The sequence below is a fragment of the Spea bombifrons genome, chromosome 12, assembly GCF_027358695.1.
Source record: "Spea bombifrons isolate aSpeBom1 chromosome 12, aSpeBom1.2.pri, whole genome shotgun sequence".
In the NCBI taxonomy this organism is placed as follows: domain Eukaryota; kingdom Metazoa; phylum Chordata; class Amphibia; order Anura; family Pelobatidae; genus Spea; species Spea bombifrons.
This window is the reverse complement of record NC_071098.1, coordinates 27,764,741-27,792,476: the sequence shown is the minus strand read 5'-3', so window position 1 is coordinate 27,792,476 and position 27,736 is coordinate 27,764,741. Positions and strand designations below refer to the sequence as shown.

Sequence of the window (27,736 nt, the reverse complement as noted above, 5' to 3'; positions counted from 1 at the left end):
TCTTCTTTTCCTGCTTTATTATGTCATCATCCTTCCTCTTTAACAGCAGGCACCTCTAAAAATGTATACTTCACTTCTACATTAAAATAATGACAATTAATGAATTTTATGCCCCAAATCTGGTTACTTTATATATTTTTTTCTAATTCCTCAGCATTTTAAACAGACGCCCTGAACAGTAAATAGAATAAACATGGAATAATAATTGTAAATGGGGTTAGGGGGTGATCATGGCAGTAAGGGGTGCATGAGGCAGGCACACACCCCAGCATTTTAAATGCCCAGAGAGGGGCATTTGGGTTTCAAAGGTGTGGTTAGGGGCGTGGCTAATGGGGGCATATCTTACCAAGACTTTTATTGAAAGTTACATGTGATCAAGTCATTTAGATGATGAATTGTAATTTTTTTAAATTAATACACATATCTTGTGCTGTTTTAAGGCTGTAGAACCCTGCGATGCCCAGCAAATATTCAGAGCTCCTCCAAAAGAGGGGCATCAGGGGGAGGAAAAGGGAACAGAGGGATTTGGGGTCCAAAGGGGGACTGGCTCTCTTAAATAGGGACACTTGGGAGGTGAGCCCCTGAATTCAGTTCAGCAACATTGGCACTATTTCCAATAACACTCACAGAGCTTGATGAAACCCAAAGTGATTTATTGATCAGCCTGCTTCTGGGTTTCTGTTTATTATAAATGATCTCACTCTCACTCCCTGTGAGTGCCTTTGGCATTACTACACATTAAATGCCCCCAGGAACACCCCCTCACCCCCCCTCTCATCCTAGTATCACAAACATACTCTGCATATAATACCCCAGCCAGGCTGAATCACCCTGCAGTGTCTCCCCCAACAATAGACTGAGAAGGGTGTAGGTTTCCCCCTCCAGCGACTAAGTGGTTAATGCCTTTGAACAGGTGAACTGGGTGGAGCCTTGTGTGAAAATGGTCAGGGTGACGTCACCCAACTGGGAGCAGTTGGCAGAGTGAAACCAGATAGAGAGGGAGAGAGGAGAGGTGCGAGCAACAGAGAGATCAGGGCTTAGTGAGAGGTGGAGGTGAAAGAAGACACAGAGAAGGGGAAGAAGATTTACCCCCCAGCCACCCAGGAGGAAAAAAAAAAGGGGAACAGTGACCCCAAAACCAGAGCGAGACCCCCCAGCTGGACCCCCTGCCCTGAGGATGCTGCTGTGGCTGGTTCTCTGTGGGCTCTGCGGAGGTGAGTGAGTGGCAGCCGCTGCCTGGTTTTTTTTTTGTTACAATGTTACTATTTAATAATCCTGAATCTAAACATTCTTTAACCTTTCCCGTGCCGGAGGGAGAGGATCCGTGCCTGGCTCGCGCACTCTGGCATCGGGTAAGGTGCAGGAGAGGGGGCGATCGGCTTCCCCTCCGCACCTCCAGGGGTTAATTTACTATAATATTTTTAGTAAGCTATGTGCGGTGTGGGTTGCTGTCTGTGAGACCAGGCTGTCTGTCTGTCTGTCTGTCTGTCTGTCTGGCTGGAACTTCCCTTTAAGCTGGAGTCACGGGCACAATATGGCCACTTCTACAACCTGTACGTCCAGCCTGTTACATATGTCCATACCTGCCTCTGTATGTAGTAACCCTTTAGCTCCCCTGTGTTCCTGTCTATATGTGGCTACTGTGGGGCTCATAGGGGTTAACAAGACCCCTTTTAGATTGTCAGCCCTTGGATCAGACTATGTGTGTGCTTTTAATTAGCATCAGTTACAGTTTTTCTGCTATTATTCTACTAGGTGGGCTTGCTGTCCTCCCCAGTAGCTATATAAATTATATATACACATTCAACCCAATTCCAGACCTGCTTCTATCATATATATAATATATATATATATATAATATATATATCTCCCTTACTATAATTGCATATCCCTCCATGCCCTCTTGTAACCCTTAACTTTGCCCTTGTCATTCCCAATCACCACGATGTGCCCACCATGTCCCAACAGCTGTTAATGAAATATACCCACCATGCCGTCACCTAGTCTATAAATACATTCTCCCATCGCTATATCGTTTTACCCCAAACATATTATTTATCATCCCGTTATCTGTCTGCATTTTGTGCTATACACCTTTTGCCAATGCTCTTATACCCTTTCTATGATCCATCGCAACTTATACACTGTGCAGGGCCCTTCTCACCTTCTTCATTCTGTCAATCAAGCATTACTTGTAATGTTCTCTTTACCTATTGTACAGCGCTGCAGAATATGATGGCGATATATAAATCAATAAATAATAATTTGCATGGATAGATTAGCATCGTATACGCCACTCGCATTGCATACTGACCTGTCGTCTATATATTCTTAAACCCACAATGTATTGATTTACCTCTAATACCCCCTTATAGGTATTGGCGTGTGTGTGTATGTATGTATGTATGTATATACGTGTGTATATGTATATATTATGTCTCATCCAATTATTGCCGTCCTGTCTTTAGATCATATACATCGACCTGTCCCCCTATAGAAGGGGGAGCTAACCCGTTCCCCTCCACTTTGCCCCAGTCTGTCCCTCTCTCACCCTGTGGAGCTTGACTGGTCTGTGATGGTTGAGTTAAGGAATTCTGGGAATGCAAGAGTAATAATTAAATTTGGGGGAGGGGGCGGACTGCCTTGTATCAGGAGGGGGAGGTTATTGTATATATGGGTGAGAGCGAGGAGGTCAGAGTCCCTTCACACACACACACACACACTCACTCAGCGCACACAGTCACACACACACACTCAGTCACACCCAGTCATCAGGAACTATTCTATCACACTGATTGCATTCATTCCCCCCCCATCCCCCCCCAGGGACGGTCACTCTCACCGATACTGGATGCTTTTATCCTCTTTTGTTATAATACAATTACCAGTCTGGGGTGAAGTTGCTACGGGGTTAACGGCTAAGCCTCCAGTCTCCATTGCAGCTTGTTGCTATTAATTGGCACGGAGCCGGGTCTTGCCCAGGTGCAACGGAGCCAAAGAAATATGGGCAAAATATTGGGCATGAGCTTATTTTATTTGGACTAACCAATCAAAACAGTGAGAAGGGGAGCGGGACGGGAGACCAAGGGAGGGATTTAAATTTAACTCCTTCTGTGAACATTTCAATTCCCCCCAGCCTTGTCGGCTTCCTTCAATCTTATTGATTGGTGGTCCGCCGACTACTAATAATTTATAATGATTATAATTGATTTTTGTCCCTTTGGCTTCATGTTCAAGGTCCTCTGGCACATAAAAAAAAAGGTTGTAAACGGAGAGACGAGTACAATGGAGGAGTCATGTGATATGATGGCTTTGCTAGAGAGAAACCTCTCCGGTATCGGTGTTATTCTACGCGGCCCATGCGCTAAAGGGACTGTAGTGTCCCTTTAATCAGTGACTGTCAAGTTCAGCCAAGATACAAGAAATTAATTGTGTATAAATTATACAGACTGCTGGTCAGGCTGCCCTGCAATATGTAAAATGAATTAGGTGGCCAAGCCGACTTTATTATTATTATTATTTGTACCTGGTGAAGGTTGGGACTGTCGATGTGCTGGATGGATGCCTAGGGGCTTGACTGCTGCCCTTATTAAAATAAGACTTCCTATTAAATAACTAATCTTAGTGCATGATATGTTTTTAGGGTGCCCCTAGGCATTGTACGTATACCAATATTACCTGTTATAGGTGTATAGGCAGCCAAGATTCCAATCCCCCCCCCCCCAACATGTTTGGTTATATCCGGTGTATAGGCTACTGCCTACCTGTCAGTACCATGGACAAGGCCTTTTGACCCACCAATATTGGGCACCTGTTGATAGCCGTCCGTTTCTTAGATGAGGCTGAACTCGTTAGAAGCCCTGGATTTGATCTATACATCACTCAGTGCCTTTGTGTTATATAAATGTCACTGAGCATTCGTCTACCCGCAGCGAATGTAAATGGCCATATTGCATCATCGGATGAACTGTGCATGCGCGTGAGAGCTGCTTAAGGTCGAATACACCTTTTTTAGGGCAGAATAACTTGAGCTTTGTAATTATCTACTTGGCTAAAACCATGTATACCTTCACACGTTCTGCTCCGACAATCAGATGGTTCTACGTCATCTATAAGAAAGGGGTTCATTTTTCTATATGAGATATTAATTTTCGAGTAACCTGTAGATAGAAATTTAACAAATCTGATAAAATCTAGAATGTAGAAAAAAAGGTTTCTGCTTTAAAGGGGCACACAGAGGGGGATTCGAAAAAGAAGAGATGAGATGAGATGTTCGGGTCAAAAGGAAGGACGATTGGGAGTTACCCAGAATGTATAGGCCGTAGTATTTGCTTATAGGGATACGCTAACAACTTCCAGAGCTTTTCGGCAGACGATAGAAGGGCTTCAGGGCTTCGTGTTCCTCTGCAATCTGGTTTAAATTAGGGGTAGGCGTCCCTCTAAAAAGCCATAACTAATGCTCTGGTATCAGGTGTCGTGTTGTGGAATACACCTTCCAGCTGGATAATCTATTCTTCTGGTGTTTCATATTTTCTTTGGCTTTTTAACTTTTTCTTCATTCTTGGGCTTTGTACTATCCTCCCAGACTTTTGTCTGAAAAGCCCAAATACAGCCCGTGTACAATTACATAGTTATAATGGGGGGAGGAGGGGGGGCTGGGGTCCTGACATGCGAGAACTTTCTTCAACCATAGCCCCCCCTTCACTTTCTCTCTCCCTCTGTAATTTACCTCTCATCACTACCACCATCACATCTCATTGGTTCCTTTCATCCGGCTCTGCTTGGACAACCTCCCACGGTTGACCATCCTTCACCCAGAGCAATGTCTGCATCTCCCATTAACCCTGTTGGGTTGTGTGTTTCCCTAGAGATGCCATCACCCCATCACTCTCTTCAGCATTATTTTTCCCTGCAAACCCCCCACCCCCCTTGGCTTTTACCTCTCTCCTGCCAAGCCCCCACCCCCACATTTTTGTTTGAATCTTCTTGCCCCCTCCTCTCTCTCTCTAATCCCCACTCTCTGGTCCTGCTACCCTCGTCCCTTTGCATGTCTGTTTTTTTTTGTGCTCTCTTGTTTAATGCTTCGTTGATCTCTGATCTCATTCTTGTTGTAGAGAGGGGGGTAGAAGCAGAGGGAGGGGGGGTTATCTGGAGAGGGGTCCCCGGTTCCACCAAGAACTGAGTCTAGTATTAATAACAGATACTTTGTAGCTGTATTCAGAAAGCCACAAGAAAGGAATCATGCTTGACAATTAAAACATTAGGAGATGAATGTTTGCCCGCAGAGCTTACAATCTGAAAAAATACGCTGAGCTTTAGAAAGGACAGATCTGCTAACCCACACAATACATTGTAAATTGTATAAATTAACAAAGCCTTGCAGCATTTCTACAGTACCGTATATAACGTACCATGAAACACGACTCAAATCACTTTTCCTTAATGAAACATGTCGCCTGGTGACTCAGATGGCTTTTACACGGATAGCCGTCATACTGGACAATTAATATAACCGCGGGTAAGATACAGAACACCATTTCATATAGGAAATACAGTATACAGGCGTTATATGATGATATACAATATGCCATAGACTGGAATGCTCAGGGTATTGGCTTCTGCGTTGCAAATTTCCGTCCATCCAAACCACAGCCAAGATTGACCGTCGTTCAGGGGTTTATTCACTAAACGTTGAGAGTTGAGGTAAAATGAACCTAAAGCTATATATTACGATGGGTCAACCCCATTGAGAGAAGTGATGGTTGGTTCTGGAGGACCTTCTCGCCACCAACCTAAGCATTATGAAAGGCAAAGCATGTTTAGAAGAAACTCCATGGGCTGCCCCTTTATAATGTATGGTTCAGGCCAATTAGATGATTGGATCCTTGTCCCGTTGTACAGCGCTGCGGAATATGATGGCGCTACGTCAAGTCCTAATAATGTCCCATCGATTGGCTCGCTGGAAGAAGCTCACCAAGGTCCAGCCGCATGGTATTTCTCACTCAGTAGACCCTGTAACGGTTGTTCCGCTAAAGAGAAACAGATCCAGATACCGCTGAATTCCAAAGATAGCGCGGTGCTCGGGAGATGTCTTGGAAGTGTGGGGTGGCTGTGTTAGGACTTTGATGGAACCAGAAGAAGATAAGTCATGGAAGGAATGTGAGGGAGAGCGTCTTCCCCGGCATTCAGCGTTATCAGCGTGTGTAGTAACCCTGATACTATGTTGCGATGAAGATTGTGAATTCTAGAATCCCACTTCTTCCTATTAATCGGTTTCCATGATGTATAACCAACACGCTTATAACTATAGGGTTAATGGGATCACCGTGGCTGCTTATGGCAAAGGCATTGTACGGTCCAACCCCACAGTATACATCTTCAACACGTCAGCATGTGTGCGTTCCCCACCTCACCTTATAACGCTAATTACACAAGCTCACGGGTCGTATAAACGCCAGTAAATTGAGTGGCTTGGGATGATACGGTCATTCGTAATAATAAAATGGCCAATCATAAAAAAAGGAAAATAATTGGATGTTCCTCTTTGTTACAGTTTTTGAGTCACTAAATTAGCTTAGAGAGATAAAAAAAAAATCCTAGTGATTGCATCAAAGACTCCGTTGCGGTCCTCAGTCGATCTCGTCTTAAATTCAGAAGCCATGTCCCATGCGTGTTTAAATTCCCTCATTGTATTAGCCTCTACCATGTCTGCTGGGAGTCTGCTCCACTTATCTACCACCCTCTCAGTATAACCTCAGGTTTTAGATTATGGCCTCTCCTTCTTCTCTTATGTAATAAAGGAACTTTGTGTCTCTGTAATGAGAGACTGTTGATGGATTCCAGGCTTCTTTGGGTGTCAAAACAACCTCTGGCTTTGAAGATTCTACTAATGGAGGTTGGAGTCGGTGTTTGTTTGTTCTGTCGCCCGACCCTTTTGCCACAGGCTCTGTAGGATAAAGGGAAGGGTTAACTGGGTTATCTGTTTAGATTTACCAAATATGCTCATTTCTGGGTTTCAAATCCATCCTGCTGGCATGGCAATTAAACCATGTGTTTGCCGGACATTTGAATTCCCCCAGCTTTATTGTTCATTACACATTTTCCCTGGCATTATATGCCCTCCTTGCTGGAGAAGCCCCCAGTTACCCCCTCATACTACAAAGTAAAGTGAATCTGCAACCCAAACTTAAAGAATAGACCTCTGAGGTCTCAAAGGCCTGTGTAGTTTTTTTTTTTTAGTTTTTATTACTTTTTACTGGACTAAAATATACATTTTGACTAAAGACTCCACAAACTCTTGATAAAATGGTCTCATCCATAAGCTCCTTGTTACAGAGTTTAACGGCCTTATAGCCCCGCGCCTCAATGTTACAGAAACTTAAATTCTATAAAAAATAAGATATTTTTTTCAAATAAAATTCAGGTTTTTTTTAAAAAAAAAAAAACACCTTACTGTGTTTATAGCATATCATGGAGTCGTTGAGTCTCGATTTTCTTTTTTTTTTTCGCCTCCTGCAGTAGTTCAAAAAAAGTAACAGAAATTTTTAAAAAGATACAAACTCTGCAGCCAATCAGGAGCAGGATGGTGGCTGCCGGCTGTCCTCCTCCTGCCAGGGGCTGCCATGGTAACGTCTGAGACCATCCAGTGTTCTATTACACGGTTACCTCCATGACAATAGGAGTAGGGGGTAGGAGGGCTCTGAGGATCGTTCTATCAGTCTGACATTTGCTAGGAACTTTTCTCCCCTGTATGACTTACTAATCAAAAGTTTGGGGTCACTTAGAAATGTCCTTTATTCTTGCAAGAACAGCAGATTTGCCCATTAAAATAACATAAAATGGATCAGAAATCCAGCGCAGATGGGGTTAACGGTGTAAATGACTATTGTAGCTGAAAGCGGCTGATTTTTAATGGAATCTCTCCATAGGCGTACAGAGGCCCTTTATCACCCCCATCACTCCTGTGTTCCAGTGGCCCTTTATCACTCCCATCACTCCTGTGTTCCAATGGCCCTTTATCGCTCCCATCACTCCTGTGTTCCAATGGCCCTTTATCACTCCCATCACTCCTGTGCTCCAATGGCCCTTTATCACTCCTGTGCTCCAATGGCCCTTTATCACTCCTGTGCTCCAATGGCCCTTTATCACTCCTGTGCTCCAATGGCCCTTTATCACTCCCATCACTCCTGTGCTCCAATGGCCCTTTATCACTCCCATCACTCCTGTGCTCCAATGGCCCTTTATCACTCCTGTGCTCCAATGGCCCTTTATCACTCCCATCACTCCTGTGCTCCAATGGCCCTTTATCACTCCCATCACTCCTGTGTTCCAATGGCCCCTTGTGTTCGCTGATCCAAGTTTAAGTTTAAAAGGCTAATTGATGATTAAAACCCTTTTATATTATAGCCAGAAATGTCCTTGTTTTCCATGCAAACGGCTCAGTGGCCCCAAACTTTTGAAGGTCACGTATATGGTTTGGCATTTGGCTTTACAGAGCCGCCCCATAATTCTCTGCCCGGTTTATGTCATCTTGAAATCTTAGTTTAACAAAGCCACCCCGGAGTTTAAGCTGTTTACCCAAACCTGAGGCTTCTTTATTGCCCCGTAAATCCTGGAATGTTTGTTGGTTTCTGTGGGGTCTTTTGTTCTCTTTACGGTCGCCATCCTATTATGATTTTATACACGGTTCCCCTGTCCGAATATTGCAGCACAGAGACCTATTTCAAACTATTACTGGTTTGGAATGTCTTAAGAAACTTTTATGCACTTTTCTTCCGCCCCGTTAAGTTTTCTCCCCTCTTTTAAGTTGCTGATTGCTGTTGATTGGTTCAGGCAGCCTTTGTAAGGGTTGGGGTTAGGAGAAGAGCCAGAACTTCGGGACAGGAAATTTAGCTGTGATGACGAGTCCCATTTAATGTTAGGGTCACACCATTAAATTTAAGGGGAGGAAAAAAGCCAACCCCCCCCCAATATATTAGTAATTAAATAAATTAATATATAATGCCGTATAATTGAATGCTTTGAGATCTTAAATGCTGACTCAGGGGCAAACCTATGTACATGTCTAAATAACAATTATATTAATAGAGAGGGAGTAATCCTGAATCAGAAGCAGGGAGGCATGATTTCATTTCAGTGTCAGCCCCGTGGCTGAACAATTCATTTTATGAAAGGGCAGTGGTTAAAATATATTTACGTATGAGGACAGGCTTTGAGCAACCCATATCTGTCCGGTCCTTTTGGCCTTTCACTCCCATCACTCCGAGCTGGTTGCAGGCTGAGTGAGGGAGACTTCTGTACTGGTACAGAAGGTGGAGACAAGCCTGCTCTTGTGGGCTTACGCTCTATTACAGAAGGTACGGCCCTGCTTGGGTAAGGGTGATTTAGTTGTAGAGAAGGTCCTGGGCAGAAGACCTCGAAGCTTGGGGGGGAAAGATGGCTTCTTTATAAAGTTTAGGCTGTGGGGTATTAAGAGAGTAGCCGGTAGACTTCTCAATATCTCAAGGGAATAAATCAATGCTTGTAATGGTACCTTGTTTGGGGGAAGAACACATTTTAAGAGCTATTTCACAATGGAGGTGGCAGGATCTGGTGAGCACTTGGATATGAAGGAGAGTCTAGTAAAGCCTTGGCAGCAACCGTTGGCTGCTGAGTAGATTGTGGATTTGGTGATGGTGATGGAGACGCCATAAAACTGGGGAAAGAAGGTGAATATCCAATAGCTCAGTGTCTGGAACTGGAATCCCAATGAAGTTGTGTCCAGGGGTGGGATGGGGCTTTATCAGTACCCAACTGTTGCTGTTTGGTGATCAAAGCTGAGATTAGGAGTAATTAGCTAAGCACTGCTTAGAAGAGATACTCTTGTTAGTTTAAAGGTTGAGAAATGTTGTCATTACAGGCCACGCCAAGTCTCTCAACAGACAGAGCCTTGTGTTACCGTGTACATTTTATCATTGTCTTCCGGAGGTCTATCTTGGGGGAAGACGAGTAGCGATGCATTAATATTCTGGAGACGTCTTCCATGCAGAGTGCGAGTTGCGTGGCTCTGCGGAGAGTCATTGTCTCGATGCATTGTCCAGATCCCAGTTGGTTTGTAGGCCTTTTATAGATGACTGTTAGAGTTTGTTTATTCAGTAGCTCCCGGGCTCTAAGTGCCTGTTTCAGCTATGAATGACGTTGGTTGTGTTAACCATTTGAGTAGCAATGGGTTCCATCGATACTCAAAGCGAAAAGGTTACCTGCCCAATTTTTCAGCTGAATGAACGTAATTTTATTTTTTTTGCCATAAACAGTAATAACATCCTCTGTTATCATGATTATTTATTATCTATTTCCCGTGGGAAACCAGTCTTGTTTTCTAGAAACCAAGTATCCAACGTTGTCGCAACAGCTGATAAAATTACAGAGACCTAGAGCTGCTTGAGCAAAGCCAACATCACATGAAAATATTAAACATCATTAAAAATGATAAATAACCACGAACACCTGTTATCCAGTTAATACAGTACTGTCGAGGATACTCGTCTCATTCCAAGGGGTACCTTGTTTGGTTGCAGAAAGAGTTTTGTAGGGAATGTGTGTCGCAGAAGTAACCCTAGTCGGCTTGGTCTATCGCTGATAGTCGTCATCATCATCATCGGTTGAGTTAAAGGGTTTTCTTCTTACAACTCAACCACCACCATCTGTCCAATGGGCGATGAGTTGAATATAACCTCCTGGCCATTAAAATGATGGAGCTTGTACGTGGATGAGGTGGGAGTTGGACTATCATGTGCATTAAGGTGCATATGATGGCTGTAGTGCCCCCTTTAAACTGTGGTTTCAGTGCCTCTACGTTCCTAACAGCAGCTGGAAATTTGTGATGCCCTTTCAGTGGTGAATCAGGCGTTATTCATGCACTCCGTGGGAGGAAGTCGGATGAGGCCGAGGTGGAAATATCAGCAGAAACACGCTGGTAGCTTTCCAGAATGACAACATTTGATAAAACCTATCCCCACTCCATAACACAAGCACACATCTGCCCTACCTCATTCCTGGTGTTGGCCATTATTACATTGTCCTTAATCCATAGACTTGTTTCAATAGTTATATGGGGTTATTGGCCATTCTATGAAGGGTGTCTCCTAATATATTAGACTAACATTTTTGTTTTACTATCCCCTGACTTATTTGTTACCACGTTGACTTAAGGCTATCCCTTGCAGTCTTTTATTGCTTACCTGGAAAGCTTACAGGTCACCTGTATGGGAGACACGGATGGATGCAGTCAACTTCCGAGTACTTCTATACCTTGGGGTTCCAAATTATATAGATACCTTTATCGAGCGGCTCGAGAGAAATCGGACACACAGACAGGAATGTATGCATGATACGATCTCTGATTCTATAGCGTACAAGAACATATATTTATACCCATCTAAAAAGGGGTTGAGGCATAGCAAATATTCATTGAGCAGTTATTACGATTATATGGGCGTATTTGGCATATCCCTTACTGAAGCATAAATGTTCCAAATTAAACCACTTAATTAAGCAACAGGTAACCAAAGTGGTAGTTCAATGTGCCCAAAAAATAATTAATTAAAATTTTTTTAAATGAAAACCCCCCCAAAAACTCTTTTCTTCCTTTCCTTTTCCTGTGATTATTTTGATTACATAACAGAGTCCATAAATGAAGCATAAAAAGGTCCTAACGCTTTCATTCTGGGCCCGCGTTCCTGTCTGCGCATCTGTTTCTATACTTTGCTGCTGAGATGGGAATCCATATGTTCTGCTGTACGAGACGCTGTTCCCTTCACGGCTCCATTTAGTGCAAAGGAGCCGTTGGCCTTCATACGCCAAGCAGAGCGAAACTTTCCTTTTAACGCCATGAAACATGCATCTTTTTCCCTGAGGACTTGCCAGTTTGGGCAGTTATGTTGTTGCTTCATAATTACCGTATGTATACGTGTAGTTACATGCTTCCCAGTGTACAGATGTTTGCAGTAACACCCTGCCCGAGGTGTGCATGGAATGTTCAGCTGGGAACTGCAGTCTGGTTTAGAGATAAGCTGTTTGGACGATAGATTAAGACTGCCATCATGGCCACGTATTTTATGGATTTGGGAAGGTTCCGTCTGGACCTCCAAGCCATAGACCGAAACACATCGAAATAGAAAAATACCCCCCAAAAATAAAAATACAGCTCTACGTCTCCAAAAGGCTGAATTACCCAAAATGTGCTCCTCAAAAAACTAATATTGAAGTGTCTTCAAGGTAATGTCCTTCTATCTCTGCACGTGAGTCGTAATATTGTTCCTCACCAAGCCTTATTCTCTTAGTCTTGCAGGCTCAAGATGTCACCACAAAGGACAAGGTGACTGGTATGTTGGGTGGAGAAGTCATCCTGCCGTGTACGTTTACCAGCAACGATCCATCTGTACACGTAAGCCAAGTCATATGGAGAAGAGACGGTGTCAACATGGCAGCGTTTAGCCCTCAGCACGGAACGCACGTCCAGGACAACGTACGGATTCAGTTTGTAGACCCGACGCAGACGAGTGCGGCAATCCGCATCACAAAACTCCTGGCCGCGGACGAAGGGGAATATGTGTGCGAGGTTACCACCTTCCCCGCGGGAAACCGCTTGGCAACTACCCGTCTGACCGTTCAAGGTAAGAAAGTGGAATTCAACCGGGCGTTACGCATACAACGCACTACACGGCTTTCCATAAAGCTCTTCCGTAAATGCCATTTAGAACGCACCGTACAACGTTTATATGGCTGGTCTGACTAATGACAGGAGCTCGGTCCCACCTGGCCACCATATTTGAAGTCACCTCTATATTGAGGTCAACGTTTTTCAGGCAAGGTTGCTTTTCCCCCTGTACATCTACTAGCGAAGTGGCTAGCACAGCGTACAGATCAAATTTTAGACACTGTCGAGAGAAAGCTGATTGGTTGAAATGGTTTTCCTCAGCTTCTTAGTTCTAAAAGAGAATTATTTTATTGTAGGTTGTAGTAGAAAAGAGTGACAAATTGACTAGTCTAATCCGAAGACTTTTTACTCCATGGGCACACGGTGGCTTCTGTCTCACACTCTACGCTTCCTTCTATCCGATCCAGATCATCTATAATGCATATATTTTCTTACTCCTAACTTGTAGCCACGCCGCAAAACTCGGCTGCAGCTGTATCGGTCGTGGCCGGCGATCAGGAGATGACCGTCGCCACGTGCAAGTCGGCCAACGCCAGACCCCCTTCTCGAATCACGTGGCAGACAACCCTCAACGGCAACGTGACCACAGATACAACGAACAACACGGATGGTACATTCACGACAATCAGCAACTTTAGGATAACGCCGGCCTGGACTGCGGACAAAGCTAAAATCACCTGTGTCATCACCTACGAGTCAAAGGAAACGCAGATCCCCTTGGTGTTGTCCGTGCAATGTAAGTATTTACCCAGTAAACAGTAATTGACCCCCCCCAGCTAATGAAGTCTATTCCTCCATAGACTTTCGTTCATCAAAGTGTCCGTCAATGTGACTAAGACTGAGACATTCTATTGTTTGCCACATTGTACACTTATTGTACTAATATGTTACAAATAAGTTACGTTTTCTTGATAAATCTTGGGTTTGGGGATGATCTATGTCAGCTTCACTTTAGTAGCTATGGGGCAAATCTTATTAATTTTTTTTTTATCGATCCAGCATTAACCCGAGATTTCTTGCAGACTCCCCTGTGGTTACCATTGAAGGATACGATGATAATTGGCACCTAAATCGCAACGGAGCTTACCTGACCTGCAATGCCCAGGGCAATCCTCCTCCTACGGAATTCACCTGGAAAACGTAAGTTAAATATACCCATCTCTGACCCGACCCCAAATTCACCAATTTTCCAAAGTCGTTTGGTAATTTAGTTCTACTTCTGTCCTTCATGAAGTTTCTAATTGTGGGTAACCAGCATTTCGGCCTATTGGCAGTGACGTACGTTGAGATTCTGTAGGGGAGCCATTTCCAGACCAGTCTGGTTTAGGCTTCTAGATTTGGACTTGGCTGACGGTCTTCTCTTCGCAGAGCTGATGGGTCGCCGCTTCCGGAATCCGTGCACGCCAAGGGCAACATCCTGTATGTGGATCAGGTGGATGAACGCGTGAACAAAACCTTCTTGTGCGAGGTCACGAATGCTCTTGGGAGCAGAGCCGGCCATCAGGAAGTGGTAGTCAGAGGTAAGCGGATTGCCAATGCATGTGTGTGAGCCAAAAAATAAGGCAGCGGCCTCTGGCAACCCATCTGATGGGCGCTGCGGTTCTGATCATCTCCAGACAGCATTTCTTGGACTGCCAGACATTCCCCATCATCATTTTAAACCGTGTTTCCTCATGTCAACCCTTCCAACCTCCATTAATTTAAAGAAGACCCTTTATTGTTCTTTTTAAGCCCCTTCTATGCATCTATGTCACATTGGCTTTTGCAGCAGCTGCCTGACATTGAGAACTGCTCACTAAGCCTGCTGCTCTTCCCATAATCCCGAAGCTTCATTTATATTGCTTGGTTTAAAGTGTCGGGCATGGTTTCTGTCCTCCTTTTTTGTAAGCATGGAAATGTCCCACCCTGTGCACCTGGGTAAGGAACCTCACTTCTTACAAGCAGCTCTCGGTAGACGTCGCATTGAAGTTCAGCTGTAGACGTCTCTTTAATAATGAAGTAATCCGCAGGGGAGTATCTGTTCTGTGTTTCCCAGAGGGACCCGGAAGCGGTTTCTGGCTTTCCCTACGAGAAAGAACAAGCGACTGCGGGCTTAGATGCATCTCGTTTGTGATATATAAGTGTTTGTGCAGCGTATTGGGGGCTAAATTAACCAATAAGTACTCCGTACTCCATGAAGGAAACTGGGGCATGGGGTCTATCGTGTATAGATTTCCTTTTTAATAACCTAACTGAGCCGGGCAGTTAATCGTATGATAATTCCGCGCTGACTGTTCACTAGACAAATATATTTGTAGCACGAGAATGAGCGGGACTCGGTGTAGTGACTTTGTCCGTTGGGTGTTGTCCCGTTTAAGGTGTAGTCACCCTTTGTCACCGATACCTTCCATAAAGTTGAAATATCACGTAGTGTTACGCGCCCGGGGCAAGTTAGCCATGTCTGGAAATGGGCTTAGGGCGGGAGACGTAAATAAACCTCGCGTGTATGCTTTGACCTTTTTCATAAATTAGGCGTGTTCGGCTCTCCTTCTATTAGTTATTTTGTTATATTGGGTAGCTCTGGCTTGTTATTAAATGGGCGCCAAGTAACATTATCCATGCTAGAATCGTAGCAAAGTGCAACAATGGTTGGACTTCCTGTGGCGCTGGCTGGACTGTATCCGGGTGCTCTGGACAGTTGGCAGCTATGGTTGTAAAATGCAAGTTTAACGAACATAAACACAGCATATTTGGTCAAGTTACGGCTAGTTAATGGAAGTAAGAATTGATGGGATGAATGGGGGGCCGATATGTGTGTTGACTGGGGGGTATGTGTGTTGTGGGCCAGTGCTACAACGTAAATGGGTGTATTGGGTGAAACTAATTGGATCAAACCAAGGTTACTCTGTAGTTTCATTGGAACGGAGGTGGATACATGGTATGTGTTCCAGCAGAGGTGGTAGGGGGTAGTACAGTTATTTAAATCCAGATAGCCTGTTTCTTTTAAAACACTTAATTAAAGCATAAACGCTCAGATGTTTAAATAGGCCAGACTATATTCCTCGTTCCGTATGTCTTCTGATCTGCGGTCTAATCCCATGTTGCCGTGATTTTTTTGCTGCGTGGGTAGGCTGGCTGTTCCGTGGTATTTGCATGAAAGCCTCCAGGCTTAATCCGTGTTGCAGGATGCCGCTCGGTCTGAGATCTACCCCCCCTGTACAATATTTATCTGAGACGGAAGAAAGCTTCTGCATTCTAGCAGTTGTGAGCTACAACCCCCCCCCTCGTGCCTGCCTGCAGATGATGGGAGTCTGCAAGGACCAACATGCCTAAATAGGGTTCCTTGCCCCAACAAAATAAGTGAAAGTTGTGCAGTCGCTATAGCAACCAGCCCATTGCTCGTGCTACTTAACCATCCATACATCGCCTCCATTGTGTACTAATGCAGGCGCGGATCGCTTTGCCAAAACGGCAATCGCATCAGATAGGCCCCATGCTAGTAGTCTTAATATGTAACACCTGCCGCCATTGCTAGCTCCCAATTTACGCCCTATGAGGCGTTTAGCGCGGACAATGGTTGGCGGCCGTATTACCGCTTATCCCACTGATAAAATAAGCACGTTGGCAGGTATCATTGGCAGCTCCTCAAATCTGCTGACGTGAAGCCAAGGCGAACCTAGCAATTTGCAGTCGCGTTAAGCCACAACCTTTAAAGCTTTCGCTCCGGCACACGGAAAAAAACCATCATGGCTCCGTTTTGTTTAAGTAGGATGGGGGTTTCCCTCAATGCATTAAATTAATAGTTATAAAATAGTCCTTTTTACCCCATTTTTTTTATGGGCTATCAAATGCCAGGGCTGAACTTTGCTGCCTCCTGAGTAGGAGCCCTCGGCAAACTCCATGTTCACCGTGGAGCTGGGAATTCAAGACCGTGAACCCAAGTCCCAAGCTTTTTTTCCCCGTGTGGAACATCTCAGGAGGCTTCATGGCAATTTTCAGCGTATCCCTAAAATTAGCCCTGTAAAGGCTCTGGAGAATATCACAGGTTCCTTAAAAATCATTCTCAAGGTCGTTCTGAAGGCAACACCAACATTTATTCCATTTCCAACAAGACCATGCTTCCTGGCCGAGGGGGAAACTGTTATAAAGAGGAAAATGAGAACGTTCTCATGAGGATGGTTCTGTTCTAATTGGCCGATGGTTGACTTTGATGTCACCCCAACCAACGTGGAGCTGGGTTCCACCGCAAGCAGGGCTTCCCGGTGTCAAACCAGGAGACATCACCTCACTTAACTTTAATATTTATTTCATGTTTTACTAAATTAGGGTTTTTGATATATATTTATTTTTGCTTGTATTATTAGACTGGTAATTTTTTCCTCTAAATTTTTGTATATTTTTTTAAAAGCAAAACCTTTTTTTTTTTTTTGTAAAGCATTAACTAAAATCCTTTTTAAAAATAGCAAAAAAATTAATATAATATATATAAATATAAATGCCTATCTAATGTTAGCCCTTTGTCAAGTAAGAAATCTGGAATCTGACCTTTTTGTGGCTTGGAAACATTAAAAATATGCAGGGAGAATGGTTAACCCTATCCGCTCGAAGGTTTCCAGTGCAATATGTGGCAAATCTCAATGGCTTTGAATGAGGTCATGCTATGTTCCAGTAAGACGTGTGCCGTGTATTAGGAGAAAAAAAACGTTCTGATTTAAATCAGGTGAAGCATTGTGATCTAGAAAAAAAAAAGACATCAAGTTTTTCTTTTGTTTATTTAAATAAAAAAATGTATTTTATTGCAGATATAGTAAGTTTTATGCTTCCCCCACCCCCCCCATTCTCCATTCTAATTTTAGAACAGCGGGCCACTCTCGAAGACCTGTGCGTGTTGTATGTAAACAGGCAGCCTGATCAAAGTGCTTTCCGTGCGTATAGATGCGAGCCGAGAGCTGCTCAGTGATATTAGAATGGGGGATGGGCGCGGGATAAAGAAAGATGGAAATCTCTAGCCGCTAGAACACAATTCCTCCAATTCTGCGTATTAGAGCAGAAAGCATAAGTCCTGCCACGAACACGCTACAGGTTCGCCGTCTCCTACTAAACAGGCAGTTATTTATTTTATTATTTTTATTGTTGCGTAGAAAATATTTACTTTTTGATCCGCGTGCAGCAAATTAAAGTGCCTTTTTTTCCACCCATTTTTTACCCATTTATTCTTTCCAGAGCTGCCTTGGTTTATTAGTTATTTTTGCACTCTGCATAATATTGTGGTTGGTAACACTTTTTTTCTTTTGTTGGCGCCTTAATTATTTGGGTCAGATTAGTGTTTTTTGTTTTTTTTTCTCAGCCCGCAAGAAAAAAAAAAAAATAGAGAGAGAAACCGTTTCCTTTTTAGGTGCAGCTGCCGTTCCATAATTCCAGCAAATTGTCTGGATGATGACGGTAATTACTCATCACTAAAACATGTCCTAGTTTTTCAGCCTTTTCTTCTGCTATAATTGATGTGCTGAACCAGATATCACATATTCGTGGCGCTCTCGATTCCAGCTCCATACAAAGCGCTGGCTGTTTCTGGTTAACTCGCCAAGTGCCGGAGCTATAAGCCGGGTTTTGTCCCGCACGGCCCCTGCGTGCAAAGGGTTAATGTAACATATCAATGTTATAAAATATTTCTAAAAAGGTATCCAAAATGGACAATTTCTAGGAAACCTGGTGATCCTACTGGGGAACTTCCCAGGGTAGGCTACCCACAGCTCTCCGTCACTCAGAGACCCCGGGAAGTAGAAGTTCACCCGGAGACTCTGGGTCAAACTCTGAGGGTTCCCAGGGATGATGTCGTCCCATTTAACCTGGGCATTTTGAGTACAGAAAGCTGCAATTTCGTTTATAGGAAGGAGTAGGAGGCATATGGACCTCTTTGGGTTTTCCCCCCAACTAATGTCTTTATAAATCGTCATCGACCTTCCCATTATAGCTATTTGGAGATCTTCTATGTATTAGCCCAGTCGTTCTTGTTGCCTGGGAGGCTTAGGGGGTTTGTGTGTTGGGGGGGGATCCAGTGATCTGGATTTGGTGATCCAGTTTGAGGCATTATCCTATGCTTCGTAAGCCGTATTAGTCCAAGAAAAACAATAAGTCTTGTTGAGGTGATAACAATTTATTGGACCAACACAGAAAAAGTAAAGGAACATAAGCTTTCACGACCTCAGGTTTCTTCAGAGCAAGATGTGAAGAAGAGGCCTCCGATGTCCCAAAAGCTTGTGTTACTTTCCATCTTTTTTCTGTTGGCCAAAAAGATGTATCGACTTCTCCTGGACTCTTTTGCTTCCTTGCTTTGTTCTCTTTGTTTTTTGAGCCCCCTACCCTGGCTCAAAAAAATAAAAAATATTCTAATTTGTCTGTCTGGCTCCTAAATATTAGACATCAGTCAGCCCATTTTTCCTGCATGTGTTTTCATTATTTTTTTTCCATCTTTAACTAAAGAACTTCCACCAAAACACCTATTCATCTCTTTCCTGTCCAACTATCCCCCCTTAAGTGACCTTGTTATCTCATCAATACGCATAACGAGACTCTGCATCACGATACAAGCCGACCCTACTGACATTATACTCTAATGCTATGCATCATTTCATAGTTGCTTGGTTTGTGCATGCTGTTGGGGTATATAGAATGTCGATTTGCATACATATGGGGTGGGGTACTGGTTATGGGGGATGGATGCTGTGTCGTTGTGTGCTCGGGCAGGATATAGAATTGCTGTGTTTTTCTCATATCCAGAACACGCTGTGAGGACGCAGACAAACCACGCGGGAGCCATTGCCGGGGGGGTCATTGGGGGGGTCCTGGTCCTACTTCTTCTGGCTGCCGTCATCTTCGTCGTCATCAGGAGGGGTGGTATGAACAGCTCAAAGGGACGTGGATCTTACAGCCCCAAAACCAGAGTGTTTGGCACCGGCAAACCTTCTCAGGAGTTCGCCTACCAGGATGATTCTGATCTTGACAGACCACTCAAGAGTCAGGGTCCCATGAGAGACAGCGGGCTGAGTCCCTCATTGGGTGAGGATGACGAGGACGAAGAGGAGAGGATGAAATATAAAGTTTTGGAGGATGAGGAGGAAGAGGAAAAATTTAATGAAGTGGGTCCCATGTTGCAACTCAGACCACATCCTCAACTTGACTCCTATCTGGATGATGACATGGAGTCTCAAACTGATGGCTCGATCATCTCCAGGACAGCAGTGTATGTGTAACCATCCAGGTGATTTAGACTACAGTGTCTCTTTACTTTCACTGGACTGCAGATTATGTACATCTTCTCCTGGACACCTATACAGCAGGACATGTGAAACCGAGCCAAACTCAATCATTTGGACTACATTGTCTATGTCGCGCCATACTACCATTGGTCACCAGGATTACAATATGAATTTAAGTCCCACCTCCTTCAAACCCATCCTCCAGTCACCTGAGCTGCAGGTACGTGCAATATCTTCATTCTTGCAATAAGAAGGACCGCACTATGTGTGAAGGCCTCCTTCCGCTATCTCCTGGAGACCCCACACCTCCTTCCATGTTCTCGCTCGGACACACAAAATTATCAGGACTTATGATGGTCATGTAGCACCTTCCCCTTCTCCACCAAACCTCCACCAGTGTTCTCATCCCTACCAGCCACTCACTTGGACTGTTGAATGGCTAACATACGAACTTTCCTCAGTATGGACTTTTTTACATCTGACTATGCCTTGGGGGGCACTGGTTGTGTCTGGGATCGTGGTAGGTGTGATGGGGAACTGCATCCTCTCTTGCAGAAACTGCATTTTTTTTGGTTTGTCAGGAGTGTGGGGGCCACCTACGACTTTGGAGGGACGCAATGTATGCCTTTTGTGGGTTTGCACTAAAAGAAATTAAGAGGGGCTGATGAAGGATTAATGTGAAATAACTTGATTGGCTGAGAAGGAATTTTTTTTATTTTAATTTTCTTGTTTTATTTTTTGTATTGCTGTAAGATATAAACATTTTAATAAACATTAAGTAAAAAGAATTGTTTGTGGGATAAACTCCGTTTCCATCTGCTTCCCATACGCAAATTTTGGAGCATCATTGCCTCCCCCAATCGATGTGCATTTGTTTTTGTCTGACCAATCAAAGGACTCATATAGCATCATGTGTATTAAGCTAAGTTTTCAACTTTTCCAAATTACCTTCTTTCTACCAACAAAACAAATAGTAACAAATAGTAGAAAATTGCTCTTTTGAATACCCCGTACCTGGAGTAAATAGGTAGATTCTCAGGGTCAGACAATATGGAGCTGACTCCTTCAACTTTTTGATGGCGTAAGGAGAACAAGCTTAAAAGTCTTTGTTCTTCATCAAGAACCCTTGTTTTTAATAATGTCTGACAGGTTTCATTTCCATTCTCTATTTCCACTATCACTTGAGGAAAACTAGGACTTTCTCCGACCCGATAGCCTTTCTGAAACAAGGGGGTCCAGTCAGTGGAGAAGACCTTGGTCCATTGGTAACAATGGCTTCCACATAATAAGCCAAAGTTACTTTTAAAGTGTTTAGTGTTATCTTTAGGCATGACCTACAAGTAACTTATTTATTAAAATATTATTTTATTTTTTTTTCATTGGTGGGAGCTTTTGAAAATCTTTCAAAAATGTTCATCCTCTGCATACGCTTTCAGTACACGTAATGAGTTATATGTTGGATTAATCACGTTTTCTCCAGTGGAAAGGAATGTTCTTTTTCTTGCTAAGGTCTTGGCAGAAGCTGTGAAAATAAAACCCGGGTCTGTAATTTCAGGCATTTTTGGGAATATCAGAAACACCTGCTGAAGGAAAACATGTGCGTGGCTAAAATCTCAAAGCAGATGTCAAAGCCGTCCACGGTCTGTTGATGGATTTTCTCGTTTGACCCGCCCGATCAGAGTTTGGTTTGGCTTGTGATCACACATGATGCGCACACGAACGCCTCCCAAATGTTGCTCTGTTTGAAAAACATTAAAATATAGTCCAAATTTTCATTATTTATAACAATATTTAGTTGGTGGGATTGAAGGGGGAAAACATCTCCACCTAATTCAACTTTTGAGTTTATATTTGACTTATAAACCCATCATCCAAGATAGGATTTAGTGTTGTGACCCCAAAACTCATCCTGTTTCTGGAGGGTGACCCAAAAACTCATCCTGTTTCTAGTGACATCCAAAAGAACCTATGGGTTTAGAATTTGGAATGGGGGGGGGATACAGGACCAGCCAGGTTCTTCCTGCAGCAGAAGCTCACTCTACTTGGACTTTCCTAATGTATAGTGAAGTCAAGGAGGACAATTCTCTTGTAAACTCCCCCTTTAGTGAATTAGACCTCCTTGTGTCCCTGAATGAAGTGCTACAATCCCCCAACTTCATTTTAGTTCTCCTTCGCAATCAAAAGAAGAACCTTATGGAGAAATACTTTCCCAGAGAGCTTCTTATGATGATATTGACTTGCTAAAGGTAATCTACGCCTTTCTTATTCACCACTATTGAGGATCTCTGTTTCATACATGGCCTTGTTGAACTGATCCCTACAAGGTGAAATCAAGCCAGAAAAAAGTTTTTCATGCAGGGGGACCTCTTGCAGATTTCGTTGTCTCGCGTACTGAGGATGAAGGATACAATGTTATTCCTGTTCTTCCTCCTGTTTGGATTATAGGTTCTTAGATATAATAATGGGAAGCGCCTGTATTGCACGCAAAAAAAAACATTGCCTGCTTTGTAGCGAATGCTGTCCGATGAATGTATATATTTATATTTAAAATACATCTGTATACGTCGGCGCCAAATGAAGGAGCAGATCTCAGAAATGGAAATGATTCAAAAATGTTCCGAACGTCTTCCCTCGTTATTCCTGATTACAACAGTCGTCAGAAGTTGATTTTTCTCGAAGGGATTTGAAACGCGCCTACTGGTAAAAGTATAAATAGTCATTTGAGTCTTTCTTTGGCAGACATTTATGTTTGTAAAAATTTGGCATCCACGCTTATCTAAATATGTTGGTTGTTTTCTCTCCTGCGTGTTCAGACCAGTGGTAGGATTCATGTTACACAACCTGGAATCTCATGGTTTTTTACCCCAATCTTAGGGGTAGATTCTCACAGTCTGGAACTGACTGATCTACACTGCTGTGATCATATATGATTCCCATTTGGTGCTTTTGATACCAGTGTGTTATGGTTGATATCCCTGCTTGAATGCAGGTGACTCAATTAACTATCTTTATGTATCCATGAGGCCATTTGGGTAACACACTTGGCGAGTAACTACATAGAATCTAAACAAGGGTTAATGTTTCAAAGGTCTCACAGTCAGCTGATTTAAAATTTCCCAGGTACTATTAAAAGTATCTTCCCCAATGGTCCCATTTTCCTCCCCTGATGTCCTTCCTTTCCAGGAGCTCAGGACATTTTCATTACAGGAGGAAGCTGTCGGGAGAGTCTTGGTTTCAACTCATTGTGCATTGTTATGGGCCATCCCTGGCAAGTGTCTCCTCCATGAATAATGCATAGTTCATTCATTCGCATTTAATTATGCATTATGCAGGGCCAGACAAGCCCTTCTTGCAGCACAAGCTCACCACTGTTGGCTCTTTAAAATGGATAACAAAGCTGTAATTCCTGGAAAATTGTTATTTTTAGGATTCTTTCGATGTTAAATGTTGCTTGGTGCGTTTTAATATAGTGCTATATGAAATGGGGTAAATAAATCAAAGTTTCCTTGCCCGGGTAAAATATTCTCCCTTCTATTTTTTAAGAGAAGGTTATCTGGGTTCATGTGTACTAAGGCGTTAACCTCCATGGGACATCAACATCTATGCGTGGTTCTAATTCTATTCAGCGCATGCGTGGAATGAAGCCAATTCCTAATCCTCGTCTTATGACTCCTCTGCCAACTCAGTAAATGTTCTTGTAGGAAGCGTTGCCTTAAAGGCAAATTTCACTTTTACAGATGGTTGACCCAGAGTTTAAATGCCACCCTACAAGCATTGCGTGATTTATGTTTGGAGTCTATGGAAAGTCCCCGCTGCTTGTACTGAGCTAGGTGAAGACATCTAGCGTTCTGTAATTAGTTCTTCGCATCGGTATCATGGTCTGAGATGAGATACATTAGGATGCAGTAAAACCTGATACTGATACCAGTAGGAGATCTTTGGAAATAGAGAGCGATATAAAATATTGGATTTTAGACTTTAAGACGGTAAAATCATCCATGTCGTTATTTCTGTATGATACTAATTTAAAATTAAAAAAAAAAACTTACAGGAGTTTCAAAAGTAGAATCATTTACCTAAAAAGTCTACCAACTAGACTCTTACTATCCTCCCCAGAATTGCCCCACGATGGTCGCTTTACATGTTGGGAGGTATAAATCGCTACTATAAGTGGAAAGCAGCTCCGTAGTGTACATTTGCCCAAGTTGCCCCATGGGCCCTCCTGCCGTTTGTAGGGCTCACAAAGAATAACTTGACAAAGTTTTAGCCTCCTATTCAGGGTTTGAGTTTGTGGCCAGAAAAAGGCAGTAAACCCTCGATCCTGTGCAAATGAGATGTAAAATATAAAAGCAGGCTGTCTGGAGGTGGAAGTGTCTGGCAAACTCTGTTTCAACCTGTTTCTTTGTTCACAATGTTCTGGTTCTGCTCAAAGACGCAAAATCACGTAAAACTGAATAAAATAACCCAAAAGATTCATTTATGACTCAGACTTGAAGTTTTGTCATTTTGTACTATATGATTTAGTATATTAACCCACAGATTTTGGAAGATAGAATTTGATGGCAGATCAGACCCATTCAGGCCCCATCTAGACCTTAATCAGTCGTTGGTCTCGTCTTCGATGCAGGAGCCATATGCCTATCTCATGCATGTTTAAATTCCCCTTTATTGTATTAGCGTTTATGATATCCAGGTTTGATGCAGGTCCTAAATGGATAATTCTGTAAGAAGGGTTGGGCTGACCATGCCTAATTGGCCTGGAGTCTCCAGGTGAAGCCCTGTTTCTCCAGGTCTCCGGGGTCAGTTGTGTCTACCTGCTCCCCATTATCCCTGCCTCATACCTTCTTCCCCAGAAGAGTGAGAGCTCTGGGTATCCCACCCTGAAAAGCTCTCAGATACGCGTATAATGAAGTGTCTTCCAAGAAATCTCACTTATTTAAAAATGCATTATACAGGGCTTTCAATATGTATAGAAACCACAGAATTAGTCTCTTAAGAGTTGTTTGACATGCAATCTGTTCTGATCTGTGAGTTTGGTACTTTGCAGAGAAACCGAACACTTCTGGAGCAGGTGCCACGGGCGGCATCATTGGGGGTATCATAGCAGCCATCGTTGGCCTGGCGGTGCTGGGCACTGTGTTAATGATCTGCCGGCAGCAACGGAAAAACCAGACTGCAAAAGACGACGAAGAGTGAGTGCGAAAACATGTCTTCATTTCCCAGAGAATATGATGGGGTTTAAGGTTTCAATGTTTCTAGAAGACCAACCTCTGTCCGGTAGGGAAGTCACCTGACACCAGGCTGTAAGGAGAGACTCCATACACTATTCTTCTTCAGTGCTTTCAACTTATTTTCTTACATCTTCATTAAACCTCCTGGTAAGCTTTTTTGTCATTGTCTTATAGATTTGAGGGTCCTCCGGAATACAAGCCACCTCCCCCAACCTTAAAGCTGCAAACAGGACAGGTAAGAGACTTGAGTTGGATTACCGAATGACTCCTCTTTTGGCAGAACAATGGAGATCGTTACTTCGCTCTCTCAAATGTAATTTGCACAAAGAGTAACATATTTTTTTTTTAATTTTTTGTCTGCACAGGGTAAAGAAGAAGAGCTGCTTCAACTGAAGCCAACAGTGCAGCACATTGAAACTAAAGACGAACTGGAATCGGTAATTAAAGGACTAGCCGTTATTCACCTTCCGCGATACACCCGGTTCTTGGCCTAGAACCTCTCTGTGAAATGACCTCTCTCAGCTATATCAAAATCAGGTTCCACCTCACCTCAGTGTGTCTAGGGCTTAGGAATGCATGTCCACCATCGGAAGTCAAGATGTCCTACATGAATTAGATTCCATCATACTTAAGCAATAAACATTCTCAACTACTACAGGGGGGCCTGTACTCAATAGAATTCTCACTCACACCACCTAAGAGCTTTGAAGAAAGTCTTTATATTAAGATCTTTAACAGGATCCATGAAGCAAGCCTGGGGTCTTATGTTCTCTCTACAATTTAACTTCTTAAATTAAATCTACCCCACCATGTGGTACTATGAAATGGCAGATAAGAACCATTCAGCCCATCTAATCTGCCCATATTCTCAGACCTTGATTAGTCCTTGGCCTTGTCTTAGATTCAAGCTAGTTTTATGCTTATTCCATGTATCATTGTATCTTATATGTTAGGAGAGGGAGTGTTATCAATAGTTATGTCATTGGAATTAAGAGGGATAACAGGAATGAAGGTCAAGGAAGGTTGTTTGTGGTGCCTACAGCCCTGCATGTGATTCTTAAGTCTTCTAACATCCATCTTTCTCTTTCTTTTCCCAGACGCCTCCCAAGTACCGCCAGCTGTCCGAATCCGAGTTGCCATCGGCATTAGACGACGATTACCGAGAAGAAATGAACCCCATATACAATGAACTGGCCTTTGAAGAACCGGGGTCCTATCCTAGAGACGAACAAGGCTTCATGATGTCACCAGCCGTTTACGTGTGACCGACAAACTGCCAACCATGCTTAGTCTAGGAAATGCCAAAGTGATGTTGAGTGTACATGCCCCGTGGTTAAATTGTATGTTTAAACAGTGTTGAGACTTATGGGTTTATAACGACACGGAGCTCGGGGGGTATGTATGTGCTGCGCGGTGTGATATGATTTTATATACACAGAGATATTAAATGAGGCCGAGGTACTTGTGTGCCTGCGTGCACACAATGGAGAATACAAGTGCTTCTTTTGAGGTGTATGATTTTGTAGCCACAATGTGTACCATGTCTATAACATCTACAATGCATGGGTCTCTATTGACGGTGCAATGTGGATATACCCCAGCATTGCTGGATAACGGGTGTCTGTATGGACTGTGTTGCAGCATATGGGTTGTCCGGCAATAACATGGAATATGAGGTCATATACGCATAACACCGTGTGCTATGTGTTTATACGTAAACAACCCCGTGAGATATGGGCTTCTCAGACAATGTTTTGTATATAGGTATGTGTGATAAGGGTTTTCCTGCACAATAGGCGACGTGTGCCGGAATGTACATTCCTTGGGGGGGGGGTAAGGAGAGGGGGGACATGTGACTTTAAACATGTAACATAGTATGGGCTTGTTACAAGGTATTAATACTGTGATTACTAAACTGTGTTTAGTCCTGTACAATTTCTCTGATTCAAGTGGCTGTATATCAGCTCTCTATTTTTGATAAATCATTAAATTCTCTTTTTTTCATATTAACGTGAGATTTGAATTTTTTTTGTGTGCAATTGTTTAATAAACTTAACTGCTGAGCCTAAGCAAATGATTCTCTACGGCAGCGCTCATGAAGTCCGTTCCTCCGTAGGCTTTCATTAGTCAGAGTGTCCGCCTGGGCGATTAAGACCGAGCCATTCTATTATTTCTCACTGGCAGTATGACAAGGAGTCAAAGGGAGAACCAGAACTCATCCAAATGCCTGAGAAACAACACATTTTTAAAATTCTAAATTAAGTATTTCTCTTAGAGACGCCCCCTTAAATCTTTTTAATTAAGGTCACTTAAAATCATTGAACTCGGCTCTGGGCGAATTAACAAACAAGATGGAAAGTAGCGAATTTGCATATGTTTATCCTCTGTTTGCAAAGCAGATGCCGGCTGGGTTGCGCTGTCCCTTTAAGGGTAATGTGGCGTTGATAACAGATTCACTGCGGCTTAAAATTCACATTTCTAAAACCGACCGAAGTGCTTGAGGCCACTAGATTACATTGATGAAGCACGAAACACATTAAGTATGCCCAGTGATGCTGGCAAGAATGTAT

General features: G+C 43.2%; 1 protein-coding gene across 2 annotated transcripts; it reads left to right on the top strand.

Annotated features, from left to right (window-relative positions):
- Window positions 1-911: 911 nt before the first annotated feature.
- NECTIN2 (nectin cell adhesion molecule 2) lies at window positions 912-27,176 on the top strand. Of its 2 annotated transcripts, XM_053452706.1 has the most exons (9): window positions 913-1,214; window positions 12,321-12,653; window positions 13,146-13,433; window positions 13,720-13,837; window positions 14,066-14,217; window positions 24,983-25,127; window positions 25,341-25,401; window positions 25,532-25,603; window positions 26,264-27,176. In XM_053452706.1, exons 1-9 carry the CDS (start codon window positions 1,178-1,180, stop codon window positions 26,429-26,431), a joined length of 1,374 nt encoding a protein of 457 aa, XP_053308681.1. In that variant the 5' UTR covers window positions 913-1,177; the 3' UTR covers window positions 26,432-27,176. The 2 variants fall into 2 exon arrangements, with proteins under 2 accessions (XP_053308680.1, XP_053308681.1); XM_053452705.1 differs by lacking the exons at window positions 24,983-25,127; window positions 25,341-25,401; window positions 25,532-25,603; window positions 26,264-27,176 and adding an exon at window positions 19,457-20,723 and having other exon boundaries at window positions 912-1,214.
- Window positions 27,177-27,736: the final 560 nt, after the last annotated feature.

Coding starts and splice junctions, on each gene's coding strand:
- NECTIN2 (XM_053452705.1), top strand. CDS start 1,178: ATGCTGCTGTGGCTGGTTCTCTGTGGGCTCTGCGGAG. Junction 13,434..13,719: donor CTTGGTGTTGTCCGTGCAAT/GTAAGTATTTAC, acceptor GATTTCTTGCAG/ACTCCCCTGTGGTTACCATT. Junction 13,838..14,065: donor ACGGAATTCACCTGGAAAAC/GTAAGTTAAATA, acceptor TTCTCTTCGCAG/AGCTGATGGGTCGCCGCTTC.